General features: G+C 40.1%; 1 protein-coding gene across 10 annotated transcripts in view; it reads left to right on the forward strand.

Annotated features, from left to right (window-relative positions):
- The window catches only part of ATP8B4 (ATPase phospholipid transporting 8B4 (putative)), a 305,179-nt gene that overhangs the window by 73,087 nt on the left and 213,773 nt on the right, over positions 1 to 18,319 (forward strand). For 7 of the 10 annotated variants that reach the window (XM_032624347.1, XM_032624361.1, XM_032624352.1 and 4 more), the window contains exon 3: positions 8,971 to 9,029. The exons of 1 other annotated variant lie outside the window; for it this stretch is intronic. In XM_032624347.1, coding sequence (XP_032480238.1) covers positions 8,971 to 9,029 — 59 coding nt within the window. 2 more of the 10 variants (XM_032624356.1, XM_032624354.1) reach the window with 2 other exon arrangements.

The raw sequence follows: 18,319 nt of genomic DNA on the forward strand, positions 1-18,319 counted from the left end.
TTGTATCAGAATGTGCTTTTGGAATCAAATCAGGAAATCTTGAAGGCTGGGGAACTCTTTTCTTTAAAGTTCTCCCTACTCATTGTTCTTTCCTCATGTCTTTAATGAATTGCTTTGGCTCCCAACCACAGACCAGATTGTGACAAATTAGGAAGGGAAAAAGCTTAAGTTATTGATTTGGCTTGAGGGAATTTTTGTGAGATTTCTGACCCAACCCAAAAAACCAACAACCCCAAACCCCAAATGATTCTCCATGTTTCGAGACCTTCTTCAGCTTCTGGACTGGGACCAACCTTGATAAGGAAATATCAGTCCATGCCATCAGGGTTATTATATACAGAGACCCCTAAATTCTCTGTGGTGCTTCATCATTTCATGATTTGGGGGAGCTAAAGCCAACTGCCTGGAGGCTGTCTCCTAAACCACATTTGGTAAAGGACAAAATGCTCTGGAGTTAATTGAAGAAAGACAGTGTGTTCATTAATTGTGGGCTCATAGTTGCTGTGATCACTCATGGGCCTGGTGGAAGCCTCCTAAATCTTCCCTTTACTCTTGGTCTTGTTAACAGAGTTGCTGCATTCACTAACTAGTCTTAAACCCTCAGGTGTTATGCATTGTTCAGAGACAAACTCATCAAAAAAGATGTAAGTGACCTGTCTTCTCTTGTCTCCTGGAAGTGGAAGCTGGATAATGTAAAATTTATTTTGTTATGAGGGAGAAGAGCCCAGATTAGGAAGTGGGTGTTGCCTTTGAGGACCTAGAGTAGAATCAATGGGCATTTGTCAATTTCTACTGAGACTATTTAGAAAATTACTTCAGACCCTCTTCAGCAATAATAGTAATAGTGACGTTAAGACTGACTAGCCAAGCTTGGATGATTTCCTTTTTCTTCACCTCTTATTTGCTATTTTTTTCATTAAAAAAAGACTCTTCAACTATTTTTCTGTTTATAAAGTGCTTTCCCTACATTTTCTCACTTAATGATGGCAACAGAAAGTGGCATTATTTTACAGAGGAAGCATAGGTAAGGAGAGGTCCTGAGTTAAAATGTGCTCATGCAGATGGTTTGGTGGAAGATCTCGGGCCTCTTGCTTCGTGATCCTGGCCTCATCTGAGGGCTCTTTCATCAAACCTATTTTTTTTTTTTTTTTTGCGGTACGTGGGCCTCTCACTGTTGTGGCCTCTCGTGTTGCGGAGCACAGGCTCCGGGCGCACAGGCTCAGCGGCCATGGCTCACGGGCCCAGCTGCTCCGCGGCATGTGGGACCTTCCCGGACTGGGGCACGAACCCGTGTCTCCGGCATCGGCAGGCGACTCTCAACCGCTGCGCCACCAGGGAAGCCCCATCAAACCTATTTTTATGGGTCTAAAAAGTCTTGGTGACGTGAGAACAGCATCTTGATTGCAATTAAAAATTCCCAGCAGAGTAGTGTTAGGTCCCTCCCATCTTTTTAAATTTTTTGTTTTGTTTTGTTTTTTGGCTGCACCACGTGATTCTGGGATTTTACAGATCTTAGTTCCCAGACAAGGGATTGAACCTAGGCTCCCTGCAGTGGAAGCGTGGAGTCCTAATCACTGGCCCACCAGGGAATTACCCGCCCCCCCGCCCTTTTTTTCTCCCCTCTTTTTTTTTTTTTTTTTTGCGGTACGCGGGCCTCGCACTATTGTGGCCTCTCCCGTTGTGGAGCACAGGCTCCGGACGCACAGGCTCAGCGGCCATGGCTCATGGGCCCAGCCGCTCCGTGGCATGTGGGATCTTCCCGGACCGGGGCACGAACCCGTATCCCCCTGCATCGGCAGGCGGACTCTCAACCACTGCGCCACCAGGGAAGCCTTCTCCCACCTTTTAAACTTATGTCTTAGTTATCTGATAACACTGTTGGATTTTTCTAGATGCATCTCCTCCTTCGAAAAGGAAAGACAAGCATACATGCATACATAAATGGATATGGTTTCATTGTCTGAAACCAAGTCAAAGAAACTGTCAGCCCTATAAGATAATTATTTCAGGGAGGGAGGGGGTACCTCCAGGTCATATTCTGAAACTCAGGTTACTCTTTTTGATAAATGTTCCCTAACATTTAACTGATTTATAAATAACCATTTCATAAAATAGGTGAGGTATCCTCAGTTAGTTATCTTGGATCATGTAACAGGAAGCACGTGGCTCAAAGATAAGCATTCTATGAGTAATTCATTGATATTTTATTTGATTGAGGCATGACATCAAATTATTTTAGCCTTGACGAGATCTGGGGAGTAAAGGCTATTTCCAACACCCTGTGTGAAACAGAACTTTGAAGGTTTAATGACCTCTTTTACTATATTCTGGAGCAGATTAAAAACAGTGTCTAAGATAATTTTGCCTCTGCTAATGGCTATTGTCTTGGCTCACTGAAATGGTGAAGGATGGCTTCCTATCCAAACACGGGTCTTGGTAGGCTCCTCAGCTGTCACAAAAGAATGCTAACAGTATTAAATGTTGCTCTTCTGCCTTACACATCTATACTCAGCTAGCAACACAGCATAGCAGCTCTCCAGGTATTTTCTAGGAAGTTCAGTCTCAAGCTTATAGTCATTTAGTGTTTAGCGCAAGTGCAGTTGAGAGAAATAACTAGGATGATTGCTCGAAGGACATGTAGTTCATTTGCTCTTTTAAATATCCTAAAATACATTTCTGAACTTCATCAGCTCTGTACATCAGGGACTGAGTACAGAGACTCTGTCATTGGGCCCTTGGAATTGTGTTTGAGATGATATCCATAGGCCTGTTATAAAACACAGCTCTAAAATTCTCACATTATATTCTTTCTCTCAAACAATGACTACTTTATGAGGAGTTGTTAGAGAAATTATTGTTTGAGCCAACAACTAATACATTACTGTACTTTCCCAAAGAAATTAGTTTATTTTTACCTTACAGACTGTGAAGTAAAGGGCAATAGACAGGCCTTCCCTTTTTCTGTAGAATTGGTGGTCCACCTGGAACAGGTGTGTGGGTCATCATGTCAGGCATTTTTATTTGCATTAGGGACTCTAGCTGATCATCATCCTTCCATATTTTCTTCCACTTTACTTTAAAAACGTAAACCATTATTTTTCCTGTTGTACGTTCTTGAGTACAACATTACATTATTTTGGAGATGATCTTGTGTGTAAACCCTCTTGCATGTCTGAAGATGTTTTTATTGCCCTTTCATACTTGATTGATTATTTGCCTGAGTATAGAATTCTAAGTTCAAAACATTTTTTCCTTAAAACTGGAAGGCATCACTCCTGTGTTTTCTATCATCCTTGTTGCTGATGAGAAATTTCATGTTGTTCTAATTCTTATGACTCTGGGGCTACCCATTTTTTTCCTTCTGGAAGTTTTTAATATTTTTCTCTTTGTTTTTTATCAAAATTTTATGAAGATCTGTAGGTCCATTTTCATTCATCCTGACTGGCACTTGGTGGCCCTTTTGCTTTGAAGAGTTGTCTTACTCTGGTGCAGAGAAATTTTCTTCTATTTATTTGATTATTTCCTCCCATCCATTGTTTATGTTCCTTTCTCCTAAGTGTTTTTTTTTTTTTCACATTTCTTTTTTGTAATTTTCTTATATATTTTAAGAGATTTCTTAAGTCTTATTCTTCATTCTATCTTTCCTACTATACAGTTTGTGCATTAAATATTTTTAATTTCCAGGAGCTTTCTCTTGTTCTCTGTTTTCTTTGTTCCTAGAAGCTTGTTCTTGTTTCATGGATGCCATGTCTTCTTGAATATCTTTGAGGTGCTAATTAGAATTAAAAAGAAAAACAAACCCCTTTCCCCTCCTGTTTTCAGCATTATCTCTTCCCCTTGGATCCTTCTGTTTTGTGCTCTTGGTTTTTCTCAGATGTCTGGTGACTTACAGTTGCTGGTTTGTATTTACAAATGAAGGACTAGATGGATTAGTTCAGTTTCAAAGGTCTTTTTCCCTGTCAGGCCTCTCCTTTAAATAGGAGGACCAGTGATACAGCTAGCACACAGAGAGGTTTTTCTGTGTGTCTTAGTCCATTCTGTTTGCTATAACAGAGTACAAAGACTAGGTGGCTTGTAAACAATAAAACTTTATTTCTCACAGTTCTGGAGGCTGGGAAGTCCATGATCAAGGCATCAGCAGATTTGGGGACTGGTGAGCGCTGCTTCCTGGTTCATAGACAGTTATCTTCTTTCTGTGTCTTCAAATAATGAAAGGGACAAGAGAGCTCTCTGGGGCCTCTTTTTGTTTTTCTTCTTGCGGTACGTGGGCCTCTCACTGTTGTGGCCTCTCCTGTTGTGGAGCACAGGCTCCGGACGCGCAGGCTCAGCGGCCATGGCTCACGGGCCCAGCCGCTCCGCGGCATGTGGGACCTTCCCGGACCGGGGCATGAGCCCGTGTCCCCTGCATTGACAGGAGGACTCTCAACCACTGTGCCACCAGGGAAGCCCCGGGCCTCTTTTTTAGCGACACTAATCCCATTCATTGGGGCTCCATCCTCATGACCTAATTACCTTCCAAAAGCTTTCAAATATCATCACATTGGGGATTAAGTCTCAATATATGAATTTGGGAGGGGCACAAATATTCAGTCTACAGCATTGTGGTTTAGTCAGGGTATCTGGCAAATCCCACAATTGCCTCAGTAAGGCAGGCTTTACGAGGCTGCTGTAGCTGATGTGGAGATTCAGAGCTTCTTCTCTCTTAGGCCTGAACACCTCCTCTTGGTTTCTTCCCTAGGCATGTTGCCTAGTCTCTTCAGTGGGTAAGGAAGGGGTATGTGAGAGGACCCAACTGGCTCAATTATAATTATTTTGGTAATTCTCCAAAACTAAGGTGATCAAATAATTTATGTTCCAAACTGAGACACTTTTAATTATTTTGCCAAGACATTAGGCATCACTGGGACTGTCACCCTATCTACAACACACTCTCAATCTTTGTATTTATTGGCTGAATTTGGAACTTCTCTGGGGCGCCATTGGGAAAACAACTCTTCTAAGTCTTTTGGCTAGCATTGTTCCTATCTTTTTTTATTATTTTTTTGGTCAAATTGATCCCATCTGATTTCTATTTTATTTTGTAGACTTTCTTTAAAATTTATGAGCCTCTGATAGCCCCATTCTTATTTTCCAGCACTGTTATGTTTTTATTCTTAAAAAAATATTTTCTGTCATTTCAGTGGGACCTGAGAGGTAAGGGAGGTAGAAGGACATGCTAACTTGAACTGGAAGTTCTTTTATTCCACTGTAAACATACTCTGGTTTACTATATTTTATACATCCATGTGTATCACTTACTCGTTTTTGGAACCAGACACATTTAGTGATACCAGTTGTGCAGGAATGAGCTTACTGTGTTAACTCATAAATCCCTTGATGAGCACTTTCCTTTCATTCCTCTCACACCTGGAAGGATGCCTACAAAATGTTGGGCATTAAGTCACTGAACCTCTGAGCAATCCATAGTGGGCGTTGTTTATGGGGGATTTGTGCTCTGCTTCCCCTTCTTGCAGGATGTAACTTATTGCCAACAAGGGTTTATATCCCCTCATGCACTGTTGTAGCACATGGAAGAATGTAACTTCCTACAAAGACAATTCAGGCCTAGCATATTCAGGTTAAAGGCAGAAAACTGTAGGGATTTAAAACCCAAAGCCAGAATTTTGCAGAGCTTAGTGAAGGGATGGAAAATCTTCTCCCAGAATTTATCCATGAAGGCTCAGTTCAGAAAGATAATACTTAATGGAAGTATAGAGACAAAGATGAAGTCTTAATAAGAAGATTTTAGAAGGAAAAAGAGGAGAGGACTTCCTGGCTCTGACAAGGTCTCGTGGGATAAGAGCAATGTGGATACCCAGGAGAGGATCCAAACTTTCCCAGCACAGAAATGACTCCTTTGGCCACTTTGGGAAAGGGCTATTCTCAGTCTTTGGGGAGGATGGTTACATGGAGACCCTGGACAGGAGTCAAGATTCTGGTGTTTGGAATAAGTAAAATTAGACACAGAACTATGGAATTCTATGCTTGGATGTGCTTCATATAAATGTGAAATTTAAAAATGATCATCATCTGAATGTATATGCTCTAAACTAAAGCCATCAATATACAAGTTAGCACATCTGATTTTTGATTTAAGCTAAAGTTAATCTGTAAATTACATGCAGGAGGCCAGTGGGCCAGGTTAGCCTTCGCCATGCAGAAGAGACCCCCCCCCGACACCAACCCCAAGTAATATCCACTGTTTTCCTGTCGGCAGTTTTACTATGCCTGGGTTAAGGTGGGGATGAATAAACAAATCATCTATCTTTCTAAGCTTTCAAGTCTCTCAGCCTCCAAAATTCCATTTTGGGCTTTGATATTTTTGCTCTTTGTTGGGGAATGATGAGAGAGGATGGTGCTTTTATAGTCAGACTTTGAAATCTTTCTTTCAGGGGATGGTTGGTTGAGAGGTTGCTTCCTGGTGGGTTCTCAATTTCAGAGTTATACACAGGGAACTGACTTTATTAGATGGTAAAGAAGGAAGCCGTGTAGGTGGATATCAAACAGATAAACACTCTACAAATAGTAGGAGCCCAACCATAACCAAAGACAGGGTGTCACTTGTCAGGAGCAGTCCTCAGAGGTGAACTTCATACTTGAAAGCTGAGCCACAGAGACTGTAGAGACATTTAGATTCCTCTTGGAATTTTGGGAAAAGGGAATCAGTTCTTGTAACTCGTGGCGCCTGGTATACAGGGAGCAGGTGGTAAGATATTCTCCTATCTCCCTTCTTTCCCTGTTCATCTCTGTCTTCTTTCTCATCTTCCTTCTACTTCCAGCTCTCCTTCTCTTTGCTTTTCTCTTGCTCTTCCTTTCCTCATCCCTACTTTCCACTCTCCAGTCTCCTTTATCTCTGTGGTTGTATGTACCTTCTCTAAAGTCAGACTCTTACCACATCCCTATACTTTTTACAGTCTGTCACTTACCCAGGTGGGGAACTGTGGGATTAAGGGACTCCCAGGTTGAGATGGTCAGGTTATTTACTAGGAGAGTCCAACATTGCTGTCTGTTGGTTACTTGGCTGATCTTCCTTCCATAGCTTTCATTACTCCACCGTTACCCTTTTGCCAACTCTGGATTAAGTAAACATGGAGCAAGAACGTGCTACCCTTACTACAAAAACATGCTCTGCTGGTGTTTCTGGGGCATTGTCTCTTCTTGCCCTCTACAGATTTTAATTTCTGCACTATGATAATCTTTGGGTTTGTTGTCCTATGGTTTTGTTACTTGTACTTGCTTTCAGGTGATATAGAAGTGTCCCCTGGCAGTAGCCAGAAAAATTGGGGCACCAGAGAAGGGTGTAAGCTCCTTTCTGGAAGATCCTGGTGAGCTGGAGCGAGGCAGAGAGAAAGCACAAAGATTGGGTCCATTGGCCTCCATTCCTTGAGAGCCTCTCCATAGTCCCATGTAAGAGTACCAAACCAGAAGTACCCACCGCCCTGGGGGTGGTAGTCTGCCAAGAATAGAATCTTTGATTGTTACAGTCCCATGGGATCCAGAAACATAAGCCCATGGGCTTCAGAGTCAGGCAATCAAGAAGTGTTCCCTGGGTGGCAGCTGTGAAAACCAGGATCAAATGTAAAAACTGGGGCACCAGGTGTGTGTTGACGCTCCCCTCTAGGAGATCCTGGGGCTCTGCAGTGTGGCAGAGGGGGAGTGCAAAGACAGCACCCAGTGAAAAATAAAAATAAAAAAAAAAAGAAACCAAAAATACGAAAAAAAAGACAAGGGGAAAAAGAATAAAGGAGGAAAAAAAAAAAAAAGATGGCGCCCGTCCACATTAGCAAGGCAGAGGGAGATCAGGGAGATGGTACCCACCAGCAACCGTCCCTGGAGAGTATCCCAGAGGTCCGTGCCCCTTAGACCAATGCTTTAAAATTAGTGAGTTTTTTTCTGGTGCTTTTCAAAGGGCTGCTTCTGTGCTGGGCCCTGGGATGGGTCTGCCTGAGGGCACTTAAAGAGCTCTTCCTCAGTTTGCCACAGCCCTGCCCCACTGGTCTTCAAAGCAGATGCCTTGGAGGTTGTCTCTCAGGTACCTGTCTGAAAAGTGGGGGTGCCCGATGTGGGGTCTGAACCCTTTGCTCCTCGGGTTGAAGCTCTGGGTTTTGAGTTGCCTCCCACTTTGTCTGAGGGTGGGGTTTATAATGAGATTGTGTCTCAGCCTTTCCTACCTGCTTTGATTGGTTTCTCTCTTGTTTGCCCAATGTGAAGGGGTCTCTTAGCCAGTTTCTAGGTTTTGTTCTGAGGAAATTGTTCCAGATATATCTGTACATTCAGTATGTCCATAGGAGGAGGTGAGTTCAGGATCTTCCTAAGTTGCTACCTTGGACCGGGACTCTACATTTACTTTCAGAAGAGATTTTATTTTTTTGGCCACTTCCAGCTAAGGGTAGGTCTCAGTCCCCTGATAATGTAAAGTTCCTCTCAATATGCATGGGTTGTTTAGAAATATTATCTTTGGCTCTGTGACTATAAAGCCAGTGACCTCACTGGCCACTTCAGTATGGTTTTGTTGGCTATGTTATATCTTGTAACTCTGAAGCAAAAAAACAAAAACAAAAAACAAAAAACGATTCCTTTCCAGTGTGGCATTTGACTTTTAGCAGCTCCTTCTTTTTTAGGAACTACTTGAAGTTAACAGAAAGGGTCTTTGTGGAGTTGAAGGGATATAGAAATTGGAGACACATACTGTTTTGCTTTATGGCTGACATCAGAAAGACAATGAAAAACATTTCAGCTTTCCATTTTGGGATTTTCCAATACACGTTCCAACATTTAGGCTGGAAAAAAACCAATGCCCTTCAAATTTCAAAAGAAAGAATTCTTATAACCTTGATGACAATCAAAGTAACCTATTTGATATTAGTTTAAAGAGTTGTATGTTTCTTTTGGTTGAAAATTTAATTTCATACCTGATTTCTCTCTCTTTAGAAGTGGAACGGATAGTAAAAGCCAATGACCATGAATATAATGAGAAGTACCAGTACACAGTGAGTAAAACACTCATAGCACACACATGCTGGGGTAGGTCTGATCTTAAGGATAGTAGGATTCTTGCCTTCTAGAACTTTGATTTCACTAAAAACTTTGTTGGTCCATTTTAATAGCAAGGTGCCATATGTTTCCATAAATTCAGATTTTAGTAATGTTTATACATTTATTTCTATTCTGCGCTGAGTGGTTGGTATTCATATTGGTATGGGAATAAGATGAAGTACCTTCTTTCTCAAGAATTTATGCTTAATTCATCTTGGTGCCCATTGGGCACTCAAATAATGTAAGAATACTGTGAAAGCAGGCCTCCATGGTAGTACTTGGTGAAAGAAGTGGTAATTGGTGGCTGATGGGTGATGAATAACATTTGGGGATTTTCTCGAAGCAACTGAGGCTGAATGTGGAAAAGTGCATGTAGGAGAAAGTTCCTAGACCTGAATGATTGTATTTATCAAGTGAGCCGTGAGAATGATTAGTTAAAATGTGTGATCTTTAAGCTTGTACTGAACTACTTTTTTTTTTTTAATGAGAGTTTTCTTCATTCACGTAAGAAATATTTATTGAGAGCCTCCTAAGTGACTGGCAGTAGTCTAGAAACTTGGGATACTCTGGTGAGCCCTTTGTGAATTATTTCATGGGCCCTCATAAGAATCTCCTCATCTTTCCTTGACTCAACCTAAGTTGCTACATGAAGTTTTTTAAATAAGTTCTAAGAAAGATAACTGGTAGAATTGATGCTGTGGGTGACATGTGGCCTAGAAGACCTACTGTGATTGAGTATACCAGCACATTAATGAAAGAAAGTCTCAATTCACAGAGGGGTTTGATGACTATAAAAGCATAGAAATGTAAGTGTCACGGGGTAAACTTTGGCAGTCTCCATCTAGGAACTAGCTAGAGGAGAGAGAATTTTGGCCAATGGATTATTTTTAGTATTTAGTTTCTGTTGGCAGTGTTTTTCCATACATGTGGAAGGCTACATTGGGCTATTATAGCTTGATACCAGTAGAGGCAGCTAACAACCGCTCTTTTCTCATACTGTGATAATCACGTAAACTTGTGATTATAATTTGATGTTCAATGTAAGTGTCTCTACAGGGAGTCAGCACACTGCCTCTATGACAGATTTCTCATTAAAGTAATATATTGGCACCCTGATTTTATTCACCAGTCTCGTGAGCTTGGTTCAAGTAAATCTGTCCTTGAAAGAAGAATCCCTCGCAGGAGGTTGATGAATATGCTTTGTTGCCAGGGGTTGGGGGGGCGGGGGACTACCTTCTCCATGGTGATTAATGCCACTCTGTGCAGCCTCCTGACCGCTGGTCATTTAGCCCTTCTGGTCATCACCAGACTTGGCCCCATGCCTTTCTATCCATTCTACCACTAGTTCTTTAACTCTAGAGGCTGACCCTTGAAAGCCTTGACCACCAAACCCTAAATCAGAGGAGTAGATGTCTATATTTTAAGACCTTGGGGGCAAAAACCCAGTAATAAGTAATCTACTACTGGGTAATTATGCATTTACGTACTTGGCTTTATCCTTATTTTCCAATGTGTAAGAGGTATTTTCATTCTGTGAGTAGTAACTAGATAAGGAAAGCCATATTTTGTCTGCATTTTGTAAGATGATACAGTCTTTTATATTTTTAGTTATTTTTACTTAATTTATGAAATAGTTCAAACTTAGAAGAAAGTACAGGGAATAATATGACACCTGTGTGCCTACCACCCAGATTAAATAGATGTTAACCATTTGCCACATTGGCTTTTGAGTTTTCTTTTAATAATAACGTGCCAAGGATACAGAGATGGTTGTCTCTTGAGCTTGCATGATATTGAACAAAAGCACACAGGTGTGTAGCTGGGGCTGGGTTTTCTGTTGGGCTTCCTAACAATGACAAGGCAGTGGAACAATATTCTGGAGCTACAGCAGACGGAATAAGGCAGCTTTATCTTGGAGTTAAAACACACTAAGGAAAAAACCAAAACCCATTATGGGCTGGCAAAACCAAGAATGACAGCAAAAGTTGAGAAAGGGAAGGTGCAGAGCAGAGAGGGGCATGCGTATCTCAGGTCTAATGACCCCTACCGTGGCTCAGAGGGTATGAGCCAGGCCCTCCTAGAATGAGCAAGGGTCCCCACTAGACCTGGCTGGTGGTGTGTTGATTTGGGAACTCCCAACGGGATGTCTGGCCAGACACTGAGCTGTGGAACCCTCCTCAGCCCCAGCCTATTCAGATACAAATTGGGGATATTAAAAGTACCTATTTCATAGAGTTACTGAACAGACTGAAGTAGAGTAACACACAATGACTCTATGAGCTAGTCTTTATAGAGATGGGATTTGAATCTATATCTATCTGATATTTAAGGATTTTTGAGCATGTCCTACGTGGACTATCCTTTTAAGAAAGGCAGAACCCACGGGTCTTTTGCTCAGTCTTGCCTAGTTTAAAGGGTATTACTGCAAATGGAAGTGGATTTGAAGAAACCCCAACAGATCTCAGCGCGAATGCTTATAATAATTGATGAAGTAGTCTTCCCCCGTAAGGCTGAAGAGGAGATGGGAATAAACTGAAAATTATAAAAAAGATGAAAGGAGAAATGGTGAAGTTTCCTCAAATGTAGTGGAAAGAGTGTTTGGGGATAAGATAGACCACAGTTTGAATCTTTTCTCTTTCTCGTTTGCTAACTTGTGATCTTGATTTATTTATTTTTCTGCATATCACTAATTTTACCTGTGAAATGGGGAATTTTCCTTATAGGATTATCTGCCAAAGGGTTAAATGAAATAATTTATATAAATATTTGATAATAGTAAGACTAGCTAATATGTATTAGATGCTTACTATGTACCAGGCTCTATGCTAAACTTTTTATATGGATTTTTTCTTTAACCTAACATGGCTGTGGGCAAGTATGCACGATAAATTTTAGATTCCCTATAAAGTACTGGATAAAGTAAGATATCAGTGAAAATAATGTTCGGAAGATACTGAGAAGTTGACTAAAGTTGTAAACTTTTTGCAGCAGATATCATGCTGAAAAGCTAGCAGATCTGTGATACTGAAGGTGTGGAAGTTGCTGACGAATTATGCAGGGAATGCAATAGCAGAGATACAAATGCACCCAAAGCAAGAAGATTAACAGTGTAAACAACTGTGGTTGTAGAGAACAGCCCCCTGCACCTGCCGAATAAGCACTATGGCAATGATAATGATTTGATGAGATACTTCTTGATTACCTACTCTGTGCAAAGCATTAGATGAGTTCAGGAAATATTTCTGACACTCTCAGTGTGGATATTGACAGATACATGGTTAACAGTGCTGATAATAACAAAGTTAGTTATAATAATAATAGTAGCTTACACATATATAGTGCTTACCATCTGAAAGGCAGGGTTCTAAGCACTGTATTATATTAAACTAATTTAATCTCATAACTCTATGAAGAGAGCACTTTACTTATCTCACTTTTGTATATGAATACATTGATACACAGAGATCTCTCTTAAGTGATTTACTCAGGGTCACACAGCTGGATAATGGTTCCCATTCTTACAGCTGTGAGTCTAGCTGTGTACCAGGTACTTTACACATATAACTAATCTTCCACAAAACCCAGAGAGTTGAGGTGGAGTTCCATTTAGTAACTTGTCTGAGGTCACACTGCTAATAGGTAGAATTCTAATTTAGACTGGCCAGATTCAAAGCCTGTTTTGTTTCCACGATATCCTGCTGTTCTTTTGACCAATCTTGAAAGACAAACCGCAACAACAAAAAACCCCCCAAACAAATCCTCTGAATCTCCTTTCCTTCTCGTACATACCTGCTGGTAAAGTTTTTATACTCAGAAGACAAAGGCAGATAGAGGAGATATAAAATTTTACAAATGTGAGGCTTAGAATGACCTTAAATTTTACCCTTAGCGTTTATAGATGAGAACTTGGGAGAAAAATTTACACAAAGCTCAGATAACTGGTATGATTTCCACAAACACAAAGACTGGCCAAGCAAACTTTTCTCTTTGAAGGCTGAAGGAAGATATTTCAATACCTAGAGGACATTAATTTATCAACAGACCCTTAAGCTTCAAAGCACTTTATAGGACATAGCACAGGCTTAAAAAATGATCAAAAGTGCTTTTAAAAGATAAAGTGTTTAGAACACAAAAGACAAGGTTAATGATTCTAAATGAAATTAATTGGGAAATGACACATGGTATTGTGAAAACTGGAAGGTGGAAAACATAAAACAAGTGGGATTTCAGACTGCCAAGATATGTAACACAAAGTGAGATTGGAGAGTGAAGGAGGAGTGAGCTGAATGCTAGAATTATTATTCTCATTAGAAAGGAGTTCAAAGTTTTCTGGTTAATGATAGGAATGAATAATAGAAGTAATGAGAACAGTTGTATTAAAATATGTTAATAATGTTAGAAAAACGTGAGAGCGAGCCAGACAGCCACTCATGATCCCCATTAAAAGGAGTTCAGAGTGAATGGTAGAAGTACTGAAAACAGTTGTATTAAAATGTGTCGATGTCAAAAAATGTCAGAAAAAGTGTTGGATTAGTTACAGCTATTTTCCAACTGTATTAAAAAATAAAGAAATGTTGGAAAACATCGGTTCCCACTGGCTCCTGTTATTTTTATGTCTCACATCAGCACAGGCATACCCTACCCCCATTCAATTCTCTTGAACTCTAACAGAATTTGAGAAGGGGGATGAACTTGTCTGAGTGCTGAGAAACTTATCCTGCCTCAAACTCAGAAAGTTCAGTAAACGTGAACGCTTAACAACTTCTGTCTGAATGTATTTCATGCACGAATATAGATGGGAAGTTTCTAAAGGGCATTTTCCTGAGCTGAATTATTGATCCTATTTCAGGAAGTGTACAGGCTTATATAAGTTGGTGAAAATTTAACCAAGTAGTTTTGGATGATTTTAAAGAAAGCTTTCCATTCAAAAACTGTGATTCGAACACTTTAATTTATTCCTTGAATCTTGAGATGGCTTGTTGATATTATGGTTATTGGATGGGAGCTCTTGTTGCTTTTATGATTTTTGTGATTGGTAGAACAATGACCATTTGGGTTTTCCAAAAAGTGTTCATTCAATGTGGCAATATGGCTGATTCTTAGCAGTCAGTGTTACAATGATGCCACCAAGTGGCATGAGCCCCTCCCACCCACTTAAATGGGGCTTTCTATGTTTCCACAGTCACTTCTCTTTTAACTCAGAATCAGTGGTTTGAGTGCAGTAAAAAATTATGGCCACCATCATTCTGGGTGTGTGAGCTTGGACAGTCACTGGACCTCTTTAGACCCACATTGTAATGATGTGTCTGTGTTTCTCTGAGACCAGACTGGCATAACAGTAAAACCTGTATTCCTGTGTGTGTGGGTGAATCAATGAGTCCTAGTCCCTTTTTTTTAATAGAAATGATTTTTAAAATTCAGTATATTCACAATGTGCCTGCTCTATGCCTAGTAACATGTGTGTTTGTTGACTTAATCACTTTCCAAAGAGGTTTTGAGGCCATGAACAAAAAGAATGTGAAGCTCAAAGGAGTAGAAACACATGAGGAAACTGGGATGGGCAGGGTATATTTAGGTGGGCCCCAAACTGCATGCTAGAAGGCCCTGTTGCTTAGACTGGCAATGTGTTGAGTGATACCAGGATTATTAAAAAAGCAGGTATAAATTTTGCTTTCCACCTTCAAGGAGCATGTATAATCTACTCCAGAAGAGAAGACCAGGACATAAGAACGAATTTGACAGTAGGTAGTACTGAAAAGGTAATGCTAAATTTTACTTGTGTGATGTGGCCTGTAACTGTTAGGGGAGTGAAGGGTGAGTGAAGTATTTGAGGAAGTGTCACCAGAGGAAAAGGGAAATGATTCGAGCCTCGTTTGTTTATTTGTACCACCAATGTTAGGAACAGAGACAGGAGCAAAGTCCCGAAGTCCAACCTAATTCATGGGAATTAGGGTGTGTCATGGGAAACGATAGTTCAGGTAGGTGAGACCTGTTTAAAAAAAGAATTTGAATATGGGGTAATAGGCTCTCAGGAGCTGAGTAGTCAACAGAGTGAAAAAGGATGTTATTAGCACTTGGGATTAAATAGATTCGATATCCAAATTGAAATGCCCAGGTTAATATGGAATGTAGCTTGGGTGGGGTTAGAGTTGTAGATTAGGGATATCCATTGGAAGGAGATGCTTAACACTAGGAGAAAAAATAGAACTGAAGGCAGGCGGCTGAAAGGTGTGGCGGTAGAAACTCCCCCACAGTTAAAGGTGGAGGGAGGGAGCCCAAGAAGCAGTGGAGAGCTGAGGAAAGCAGAGAAAGGGTGAGACGAAGGCTGGGGTGGGGTGGGGTGCAGGGTGGAGCCCCTCAGGGAACAGGAGGCGGGAAACCATATCTGATGGTAGGCGCTCATGAGCTAAGGCAAAACATCTTTAAGTCAGAAGGAAGCAGTTGGAGGACCTGAAGAAAGCAGTTTAAATTTTTTTTAAAAGTCCGGGGTTTGGAAGTCAGAGGGCAGGGGAAAAAACATGCAAAAAAAGAAGGGAGTGGGGTATAGCTCCCTTAATTAATAATTTGCAGTAAAAAAGAGAAATAGTATTTAAGCTTTCAGGCTCATTGAAATGAAGTGAAGCATTTTTGAATCAATTTTCTGACATTTTGACTATCCAAGTACAAAAAGCCTGTGGGAAGGTAAAACTCTAAACATTTTCTTTGGGAGACTCTTGGAATATCCACATGCTGGGACACATCCTAGTCCTGCTTTAATCCTTGGTCCGATGGAAAATTTGGATTTCTCTTTCTTTATTTCATGAGCAGCATAGTTGCACTGCCAACATGCTGTAGCTCCTCACCAAGAAGCCTGATAATCAAAGCAATTTCTGCACCAACCAGAGTACAGATGATGACAAACTCTGTGACCAAGCTGGAATTAGTTGTGGAAAGTGCCAGTAACTTGCGTTTGTTATCGGTTTCTGGTTGTTGGTTGTTGCATGTTTTGTTTGTATTGCAGCGTTACTATAGTAGCAATGGCTTTTTAGCAAACATTGAAATGTCTTCTGTTTTGTGTGCTGTTAATATCGTGTAAGTTATTCTACGTTCTACATGACACAGATTTTTATCTTTCTTTATAAATAATTACTTGAAGAGAAAAGATAATTTTTGGACATCTCAAATTCATTTTCATTCTGGATTCAGGACTTTAAAAGTATGAATGTTTTATCTTTTTAACATCTGATTTATTTAAATAGTGTTATTCTTTGGCTAAGCATTTGTCTGATTTTTTTGTTTCCTTAATTTGGTTGATCTGTTTTAATCTTTTGTTTTAGCCTCTGAATTCCTATTCCTAAACGTTCTAAAATGGCACATTAAGGTAATTAAAAAATCCAGTTAAGCTCTAAAACTCTGAAGTGTTTGTCATTTACCTGTTCCAGGCTTGAGATAATTTAAGCATCTTCATAAACCAGCTCCATTCCATCTGCTCTGTGAAGTAAGTTTCAAGTAAAGCCATGTAGATTAGGTTTATTTATTGATTTATTTTACTTTTACTTTATTCATTGCAATGATATAAAATTTAAAAGTTTCCAAACAATGTGTAATTGGCATTAAAAGAGTTAAGATAAGCTAATATTGGTGTTAGAATTTTGGAGCTCTGCTGTAGCCTCACTGTGGTGGGACAGATTTAAACTAAGACTGAGAAATGTAAAGATGGAGCAGGAAGGAAAGTAACCTGTGTGAAGCAAGAACTACAACTGCCGTTTCCTTTGTTGGCAAATGGTTTATGAAAGTAATCCATAAATCAATCACGTGGATAACATTGGGCAAGTTCAGTAACAGTTGAGAGCTTAATGGAAAAACCACAACCCCAACGGTATCAAGGTTTTTAACCCTGTTTTGTAATTTTCTTTACTGAACCAGTTAGTTTGTTTCTGTGATCATATTATTAAAAGATAGTAACTCTCACATTTTATGTTCTGTAGTGGAAAGATTAATCAAATCATTTGTGTTAACAATGTAGTCTCAAATTCATGTCTACTATTATAAAACCTGTGCTCAGGTTACTGTTGAATTTTATATCTGACTTTCTATATGCAGTGTCTTACAAAAGTAAACTATTTAGGCATTAAAGTTAAATCTGGAGGTAATTTAAAAATGATGCTAGGAGTTGATTAGGGGCCATATATATAAATGTGTGTTGCATGTTTATGTGCATGTAGGAAGGGTTGTAGTTATAAGAACGGGTAAGAATGTTCTGGCTTGAATGGTGAGAGACTTTTCTTTGAAGCACAGAACAGCAATCAGGTTCTTATATCTAGATCGGTGATCTAAATTTCTACTTGCTGATACCCTGATTTGACATCTCTAGCAGCCCTAGTTGTTCTGGGTTTTACATGTGCTCTTTGGTTGTAAAGTTTGCTGTGAATCAAGGTCACCTCATTATAGATGTGGCTGTCCAGGTACAATCTAGATATGCTGCAGGTGGTGACATCATTCTGTCCCAATAGCCCAAAAGTTCATGGAAGAGGACTTGTTTTATACAAATGGGAAAGCCTGACTGGTACAGTAAGGAAGTTAGCTGAAGTTCATCATAGAATCTCAGCGTAGAATTATCCTTTAAATCTTTTCCATCAACTTCTCTCCACAGAGTCTTTAGTGATGACATATCCAGTCTGTGTTTGTATCCCTCTAGAGGAGGAAAACACACCACTTCTGAAAAGGGCCTTTTCTGTCTTTGCATAGTTTTGATTAGACAGTTTGTCCATCGTTTGATCCAAATTGATCTTCTTTTGCTTTATTAGCCATTGGGTTAATTTTTCTCCTGAGGCCAAAGCAGAGCAAGTGTGTCTCCTATTTCATGTGACAACCCTTCTGATGTTTGGCTCACTGAGTAGACTAGTCTCCAGAACAATCATCTCCAATTCCCTTTCTTTTCAAAAAGCTTCAGCTCTGCTATCATTTCTTAAAGTGGGTTGCTCCAAAGTCAAGCAATATTCCAAAAGTTATTTGATCAGCTTGAAGTAGAAGGATTATTAATGTAGCCCAAGATTGCTCTGGCTCTCTGGTGATTGTTGACTCCTATTAATCTCCTATTAATCTCATTTTCATTATTAATGATCAGGACTGTGCCACATTTATCTCTGCATCTTGCTTGTCATAGAACAGGCCTTACTCTGCTGTGCCACGTGTGGGCTTACGAACATGTCTTCTGCATCGTCACTGAATTCTAAACCAATGGGCCAATCAAAATAGAGGCTCT

The sequence above is a fragment of the Phocoena sinus genome, chromosome 2 (assembly GCF_008692025.1).
Source record: "Phocoena sinus isolate mPhoSin1 chromosome 2, mPhoSin1.pri, whole genome shotgun sequence".
Lineage (NCBI taxonomy): Eukaryota > Metazoa > Chordata > Mammalia > Artiodactyla > Phocoenidae > Phocoena > Phocoena sinus.